Raw genomic sequence first — 9,119 nt, forward strand, 5'->3', positions numbered from 1 at the left:
AGATAGTAATTGTATGATCCTTAAAGAAAAAGCAATTATTCTTGTCATTAAAAAAAAAAAATCTAATTTGAAGGGAGCTCTGGTGGCCTAGTGGCAAAAAACTGCACTGCAATCCCAGAGGCACGTGGTTCGAATCCATCAGATGCTCTGCTGGAGGAGGGGCAGTGTCCTCCTGTACCAGTCAGATTTGATTTGATGGTACACACACACACACAAAATAATAAAATAAAATTTAAAAAATATAATTTGAACATTACTAGGCTACTAGAGCTAATAATCTAAACCTAAAAGAAATACAGAAGACGAGGAGGGGATTGATGAACAATATTGCAAGGATACAGCCACCAATACACAGATTGTGAAAAGCTATAAAAAACAAAATGACTTAATTTTTACAGCAAGAAAAAAAATTTCAAGAGAATAAAAGATGCACTCTGTTGAAAGCAAAGAACGGTAAAGGGAAAAAAACAAACCAACCCCCAAAATATCAAAGACACATTATCCAAAGGACTCCTAGTTATCCTGAAACCAAAGCAACTAGATGGTTCCCAGCTATGACCGCAAACTGCTTTGAAAGAGATCACAATGAGAAGTCATGGATAGAGTGGGAGGAATGGAACAAAACTCTAAATAATAATGATGTGCCAGGATTGCATCTATTACACTGATGGAACACTCAGGATTATAACTCTTAGATACACTTCAAACCAGGAACTAAACTCACCTCTATGTGTTAACTTTCAGTCAAACAACAGACAAGCCTATAAAATGTGTTGCAAGAGTAAAAGAATCTGTGGGGAAAATACTCGATTACGTAGGAAGGATTGAAAGACAATGGAAGGACTATATAGAGTCACAATACCAAAAGAAGTGGTTGAGTTACAATCATTTCAGCAAGTAGTATATGATCAACAACCAAGGTATTGAAAGAAGTCTAAACTGCCCTGAAAGCATTAGTTAAAAAACAAGACTCCAGGAGTTGATGGAACACAAGTTGAAATGTTTCAACATATAGTTGCAGAACATGCCCAATTGCCTATGCCAAGAAATTTGGAAGATAGCTACCTGGCCAATCGACTGAAAGAGATAGATGTTTCTCTCCCTTCCAAAGAAAAGGGACTCATCAGAATTAAAAAAAATATAGAATAATATTAATATCATGTGCAAGTAAAATCTGGCTGAAGGTAATTAAAAATGATTGGAGTAATACATTGACAGGGAACTACTAAAAGTGGGATTCAGAAAAGCAGGTAGAATGAAGACTATTAACTGCTGATGTGGAATGAGGGATGTCATTGCTGGTGTCCAGTGGATCCTGGTACAGCAGAGAATATCAGAAAGATTTTACCTGTGATTTATTGAGTATAGAAGTGCATTTAACTGTGGGCTCTCACAACTATGGATAACATTGTGAAGAGCACTTAAATTGTGCTCACATGGAACCTGTAGATAGACCAAGAAGCAATCATTTGAACATAATAAGGGGGATACTGCATGATTTAAAATCAAGAAAGGTGTGTATCGAGGTTATTTCCTTTCACAATACTTATTAAAGCTATAATCTGAGTAAATAATTCAATAAACTATTTTATTGGAAGAAGACTCATTAACCTGTTTAACTTGTTTACTAAAGATGAAGAAGACATGAAGCACTTATTGATGAAAATCAATTATTACAGCCTTCAGTGTGCATTGCATTTCAACAGAAAGAAAACAGAAATTATCATAACTAGAGTAATAAGCAAATTAATGACAGATGGAGACATGATTTAAATTGTCAGAATTTCATTTTACTTGGGTCCATAATCAATGCCCATGGAAACATCAGTCAAGAAACCTAAGAAAGCATTGCCCTAGGCAAAGCTGCAGCAAAGATCCTCTTTAAGATATCCCTTTGAAGACAAAACTAAACATGACACATGACAGTGGTCATGGATTTTTCAATTGCTTCATACACATGTAAAGGTAGGGCAAAGAATAAGGAAGTCCCTTGAAGAATTAGGGAGTTCTGGTGGCCCATTGACAAGGAGTTAGCAATTTGAGTGCTTAACCACTGCACCACTAGGTGCTTCCCTACCTAATTTCTAGGCTTTAGGGTCTCTGGACCTCTAGGTCTCCAGTGAGACTTATAGATTGTATAATCATTACTGATCTGGAACATTGCATAAACAGGCAGGTTAATTTAAGAACTCATTTAGCACAAGAGTGAAAAAGAATGGGGCGGAGAAAGAATAGCTATCCTCTTCTCACTTATTAAAAATGAGTAGGAATGGATCTATTTGTAAACATACATTAGCTTCTATGGACAAGCACATCGTCCTAGACAGAGGCTTGAGCTTAGCCCCACCTTCATTTGTTAAAAAGACTATCCTTCTTTCATTAAAATGCTTTTCATCTTTGTAAAAAAGTCAATTGGCTATATTTCAACAGACCCAAATCAAATCTCTGATGTAAACTCAGCCTAGCCAACCAGAATTTTACTAGGATGACCAAGACTTGGCTATGGGACGATCATCAAAGGGTCTGGAAGGGAGGGTGAAGAAGGGTAGGGTGGGGGAGGTACCTCTAAAGAATGTAGAGTTCTGGCACAGTGGTTTTCCAAGGAGGTTGCTTCTTTCTCCTGTGCTTACTTTCTCCCTTCTGCCTGCACTTTGCTCCCTAGTTATCAGGGAGGTGATTTGCTGAAGGCCAGGCTAGGCAAGCCCCCTGCCACACCCAAGTATTATCCTCCCCATAGATTTCACCTGCCAGGTAGTATCAGATTGTTAAATAAGCAAGGTCAGCACCAGAGTACTTACTAATTTGTTGTGAACAATTTCACTTCCCTCACCCCCACCACTACATCAAAGATTCTGCTTCTAGGTATGGCTGAAATCGATCTCTTTCCCCATCCTACACTTTACTACAGAATCATGGCTTCTTTTCCACTTTACAATTACTGACACAGATAGAGTAGCCAATAAGCAAGATGATCAGGAGTGTACTTGTGTTTGCTTATTAAACACGTGACCGAATCTGCCCCTGAGGTCAGGTTGGAAAGGTTACTCAGAGTGGCCCTAGCCTTACCTAAGCCTGCAAGGGAAAGGGAGAAGGACTAGGCTGGCCCTGCCATTTATCATCTCTCTGCCTTCCTAAAGATGCTTTAATATAAATGGAGTCACATGGTCTTCTATGTAGTCTTCTGTGTCTCATGTCTAACTTAAAATGCTTTTAAGGTTCATCCATGTTGTAGCATGTATTAGTTCTTCATTTATTTTATCCTTCAATGGTATTGCACTGCAAATATGTGAGGCTTTGTTTATCAGTTTAGCTGTTGAAGGATATTATAGTTTGGGCTGTTAGGAATACCATTACTGTGAACATACAGGTACATGTCTTTGGATAACATAGATTTTCATTTCTCTTGGGTAGGTATCTAGTTGTAGAATTGCTAAGATTTATGGTCAATTTATGTTTAACTTTTTAAGAAAGTGACAAACTGTTTTGCAAAGTTTTGTACCTGATTATCACACTCAGTGCCTGAAGTTTCTTGTTTTTTCATTTTACTCATTATGTGTGGGATGGTATCCCGTTGTGGTTTTACTTTGCATTTTTCAGGTGACTGCTTGACTGCCAAGAAAATGAGCCTCTGTTTCACACACTTTGGGCACATGTCCAAGAGGGACCGGTCCTTGGAGAAAGAAATCGTGCTTGGAAGGGTGGAGGGACAGCAGAGGAGAGGAAAACCCCGGATTAGATGGATTGATACAGTGACTGGCAATGGGGGTAGGTGTGTCACAGTCAGTGAGACTGGCTCAGGACAGGGCAGGCTTCAGAGCTGTTGTACATGGAAAAGGTCACTATGAATGACAGGAGACAAAATAGCACGTAACAATTGATACTGAAGGGAACTCTGGTGGCCCTGTGGTAAGGAGTTGATCTGCTAACCCAAAGATAGATGGTCTGAACTCACCAGCAGTTCTGAGGGAGAAAGATGGGCAATCTTCCTGGCCACTTTACAGCGCCTGAAAACCTGCTGGAGGGTCAGCTATGAGTTGGTTTTGACTCCACAGCACACAACAACATGATAGCAACGTTGATAATGAATAGCTTAAGTGCTTATTTGTCATTTGAAGGAGCCCTGGGAGTGTAATGGATTAAGTATTGAACCGCTGAGAGATCAGTGGTTCCCATACACCAGCTGCTTTGCAACAGAAAGCTGAAGCAGCCAGTCTACTTCTGTAAATATTTGCAGAAACTCTACAGGAAGCCCTGGGGGCGTAGTCTGTATGCGAGCTCCACTGCTAACTCAAAGACTGCCCCTCTCTGGTAATTTGAGTCCACCAGTGGCTCCATGGGAGAAAGACGGTCAGGCTCCTCCTGTGCGGTTTACAAGCTCAGAATCCCAAGAATGGTCAATTACAACTCGACACCAATGGTTGGCTAGACACTTTATGGGGCAGTTCTGCTCTGTTCTGTAGGGGGTTTATGCGTTGAAGTCAACCTGCCAGCAGTGGGTTTTAGTTATTAGCCATTCATGTATCTTCAGTACGCAAATAATACCACCTTACTCAATAAAAAGGACGACATCTTGAAGAGCAAAGACAGCCTTCAGGATGGATTACACCTCAACACAGAGAAAACAAAAATCTTCCCAACTGGACCAAAAACTCACCATCATGATAAAGAGAAAAGCTGGAAGCTGTCAAGAATGTCCTTTCACTTGGATTCACAGTCAATACCCATGGGAAACATTAATCAAGAGATCAAATGACATATTGCATCAGACAAATCCACTGCAAAAGACCTCTTTTTTTTTAAGGTGCATTTTACTCTTTATTTTTTTAGGTTTTTTTTTTCTTTAATAAAATTTTTATTTTATACTGGTTTATTTACAAAGTTCTTATAGATTGTTTTTACACTGATTATTTCCCATTTCCTTTACCCATCCTTAACCTCTACCCATCAAATTGTGTGACCCTATGATTATCCTCCTACCCATCCTCAACCCTCCCCTCCTTTCCTCTCCCTCTTGGATCCTAATACATGTTTTATTAATTATCTTTTTATTTCTACAATAATGGCCTTATACTGAAATTTCCTTATGGGACTGAGCTAGTTCACATGCTATAAAGAACTTAAATTTCCATTCATTCATGTTGCACATTCTCTTCCCTATCCCCCTCCACCCCAGTTCACTTTTTTGTTTGGAAAAAAAGTTCTTTCATTGTTATACAGCCCCCCCACACACACACACACACTTACTATGCAACTCTTAGTCTGCCTGGACTCTTGTAATGCCAATAATGCCTACTCATGTATTCCTTTTATACAGTTCCCTCCCTCGTCTATTTCAATGGAAAGGTCACTTTAAAGTGCCAAAGAACAAAGATGTCATTTTGAGCATTAAGTTTAGCCTGATTCAAGCATCATCTTTTCAATTACCTTACTTAAAAAAACCCCACCTTTTGCTCTTGAGTTGGAACTGACCAGTAGGTTACTCTCTAGCATTACAGAGGCTGTAAATCACAAGGCAGGAAAGTTCCCCCGGGGAGTTTAAATCTTAAACCATCATACTGCAAGGGAGCTCTCATGGCCAAGTGGTAGAGTTGTGCTGCCAAGCCAAAGGCACAATTCAAATCTCCCAGCTGCTTCAAGGGAGAAAGATGAACAATCTCCTCCTGTGGAATTACAGCCTCTGAAAATTTGCTGCAGGGTCAACTCTGAGTTGATTTCAACGTCATGGCAAATAACAAACAACAGCATCCTAATAAGACAGTGGTAGCACTATCTTGTGCTTTTTAGTTGTATCTCTGAGATAGCTAATGACATTGAGCATCTTTTGATATGTTTGGTGACCATTTGAGTGTCCTTTTTGGTGAAATGACTATTAAAATTTTTTTGTTCAGTTTATTATTGGGAGTTTTTTGTTGTTAAGCTATCAATTCGGTTATTAGTTTCTTGTTGGATATATGGTTTCTGAAAATATTCTGCCTGTCAGTAAGCTTGTCTTTTTCATTTTTGGTAAAGTCTTTTGCAGAGCTGCTTTTATTTGTGCTATTTGTGTTTTAATAGCAGATGATACATTGTTGAAAGTTATGCCTGCCAGCATTCTGCTTGTTCTAAAATTTTATCTTTTCAGTTTGCACATTTAGGTTCTTAGCCCATTTTCAGTTTAGTTTTGTGTGTGACATGAGGCAAAGATCCTGTTTAATTTTTTTGTAGAAATCTAATTTTCCCAACACCATTTTTTTTAATTATTTTTATTAAATTTTACAGGAAAGTTGAATTTTTCATGCATTTTGTTGCTTATTTTCCTCTCTGCCCTGCCCCAGATGGCTTAAAAAACACCTGATTCATTGTTGCATAATTTCCTCCCTTCCCCCCACCCCTCCTCTAGTTGACTACACCCACCCCTCCCCCAGTCTACTTTGCTGATGCACTTCTTATTCTAGACTGTTGTCAAACAGATAATGCCAAATCATGTATTCCTTTTTATTTTTTTCTTCTTCCTGTGTACTGTCGAGTTGTATCCTGCTGGCACAAGAGGAGATTGCTCCTCCTTCTCCAGCGGAGCACCTGGTTGATTTGAACCATGAGCCTTCAGGTTTGCAGCACAGTTTCTTGCCACTAGGCCACCAGAGCTCCCCTCATGTATTCCTTTTTTTTTTTTTTTACAAGAAAAGTTGCTTTTATTTTTACATATTTAAATTGTTTTTCATTGTCTTTACTTGTAAGGTGTTGAAGGTGGGACCCACTCGTGAATCTTCTTTCTGGTGGTGGAATAAGGTACATATTGTTCTGGGGTGCCGGACTGGTTGAACCTATGGTTCATCCAAATGAACTTACGAGCAATAGGTGGCTTTGTAGTTGGCGGATCATCAGTTATACAGTGAAGCCAACGGTGCCAAAAAACTGCTTGTTGTCTTCATAGTATTTGTTTCCATATTTATCTTCCCCTACTAATGTACCGACCCTCACATCATTTGCCCTGAAGAAAACTCTTAAGTAGCCGCGGAGGCCCCCATGGCCGCTGATCTGCTGCAGCCCGCGTTTCAGGACCTGCAGATACTCCATGTTGGCCCACAGACCCCTCATGTATTCCTTTTAAACAGTTCTTTCCTTCATTTGTTCCAAGGCAGTGTTCATTATTTAACCCCTCTTTTCTTTGTTTCCTACCAATCCACATGTTAGTCCTGTTTTATAACAGTGGCGCTATGCAGTATCTGTCCTTTTGTGACTGAGATATTTCACTTGGAATAATGTCCTCCAGGGTCACCTATATTGTGCAATATTATATGAGTTTCTTGTTTTTCAATGATGCATAGTATTCCATTGTGTGAATATACCATAGTTTTTGTATCCATTCATTTGTTGATGGACACTTGGGTTGCTTCCATCTCTGCTAATGTGCATAACCCAGCACCAAACATGGGTGTGCATGTATCTATTTGGATGGCAGCTCTGGTTTCTTTAGGGCATATTGCTAGTAGCCAACACCATTTTTTTTAGGCAACTCCGCGTTCCCCATCAAATGGCCTTAGCATCTTTGTGAAAAAACCAATTGACTATAAACTTCAGAACTGTCTATTTTATTTCATTGCTCTATACGTCTATTGTTATACCAGTACCATGATGTTTTTATTACTGTTACTGTGTCAAATGTTTTAAAATCAGAAAGTGGTTTCTTCTACTATGTTCTTCTCTTTCAGCATCTTTCTAGCCATTCAGGACTTTTTACTTTTCCTTATAATGTTTACGACTGATTTTTCTATTTCTGCAAATAAAACTTTTGGAATTTAGACTGGGATTGCATTGAATCTTTACTTTGGGTCGTGTTGTTGTTAGGTCCTGACAAGTCAAGGACAATTCACAGTGGCCCTCTGACCAAGAGATCTGAACAAGAGAATTGTGCCATTTTCACAATATTTAGTACTCCTCTCCAACACTACAATTCAAAGGTGTTGATTCTTCTCCTGTTATTAATTATCCAGCTTTCTGATATGCGTGAACCCATTGTTATGGTCATTGTGTCAATCCATCTTGTTGAGGGTCTTCCTCTCTTTCTTTGATCCTCTACCTTTCTTAGCATGATATCTTTTTTCAAGGACTGGTCCCTTCTGACATCTTTCTCCTTTGTAAATCCAAACTGCCTGCCTTTGGGTTGGCATTGCAACTCCTTATCCACTAGGCTCCCAGAGTCCCTATATAGGTTTAGTCTGAAACCTAAAACTGGGTTTTGATATTAGATGCCATCAAGTCAACTATGACTCATAGCTACCCTACCTTGTCCTACCTTGTGCCATCCTCGTCATTTCTAATATATTTAAGTCCATTGTTGAAGTAAGAAGTAAGTCATTATGTCAATCTGTCTTATTGAGGATATTCCTATCTACGACCTATTTCTTGTGAATATTTTTATAAGTTATGAAGTTTAGATTAACTTTTCCCCTGCTTTTTGGTTGTCTACAGAGCTCTTGTGGCCTAATAGTAAGATGAAGCTGTGCTGAAATCCCAAAGGTGGTTGTTGTTGTTAGATGCCATTGAGTCGTAGACGACTCATAGAGACCCTATGAACGAAAGACCTGAATACTTGCATAACTTCCGTAGTTTTTTCACATTAATAGAATTTCCGGAGGCCAGCTGTTTCAGAAGTGGATGCCACTCCTGCTTCCATGCTAGTTTTTTTTTTTACTTTTTTATTTTATTATTTATTGTGCATTGTACCGTCAAATTAGATCTGACTGATACAGGAGAAGATTGCCCCTTCTTCTTCAGCAGAGCATCTGGTGGATTCGAACCAGGCACATCTGGGATTCCAGTGCAACTTCTTGCCACTAGGCCACCAGAGCTCCCTTCCATACTAGTTTTAATCCCAAAGGTACATGGTTCAAATCTCCTCTAGCGTGAATTACTGCCTCTCAAAACCTGCTGGGGGGGGGTCAGCTATGAGGCTATTCTTACTCAACAGCACACAACAACAATAACATGGGTATCTAGAGAGTTCTGGTGGCCTAGTGGTAAAGAGTTGTGCTGTAATCCCAAAAGCATGAGATTCAAATCTACCAGCTCTTCTGTAGGAGAAGATGAACAATCTCCTGTGGTAAGATTTACGGCCTCTGAAAATGCACTGGAGGGTT

The 9,119-nt window shown here is 39.4% G+C and overlaps 1 protein-coding gene across 1 annotated transcript; it reads right to left on the minus strand.

Moving 5' to 3' along the window:
• Positions 1-6,659: 6,659 nt before the first annotated feature.
• Positions 6,660-7,067, minus strand: LOC102875727 (NADH dehydrogenase [ubiquinone] 1 alpha subcomplex subunit 12-like). The gene has a single exon (XM_006881962.1). The coding sequence runs from the start codon at positions 7,054-7,056 to the stop codon at positions 6,865-6,867; it is 192 nt and encodes a 63-aa protein (XP_006882024.1). The 5' UTR covers positions 7,057-7,067; the 3' UTR covers positions 6,660-6,864.
• Between the last annotated feature and the right edge of the window lie 2,052 nt (positions 7,068-9,119).

The sequence above is a fragment of the Elephantulus edwardii genome, unplaced genomic scaffold, assembly GCF_000299155.1.
Source record: "Elephantulus edwardii isolate Elephantulus edwardi_28Jun2011 unplaced genomic scaffold, EleEdw1.0 scaffold00017, whole genome shotgun sequence".
Lineage (NCBI taxonomy): Eukaryota > Metazoa > Chordata > Mammalia > Macroscelidea > Macroscelididae > Elephantulus > Elephantulus edwardii.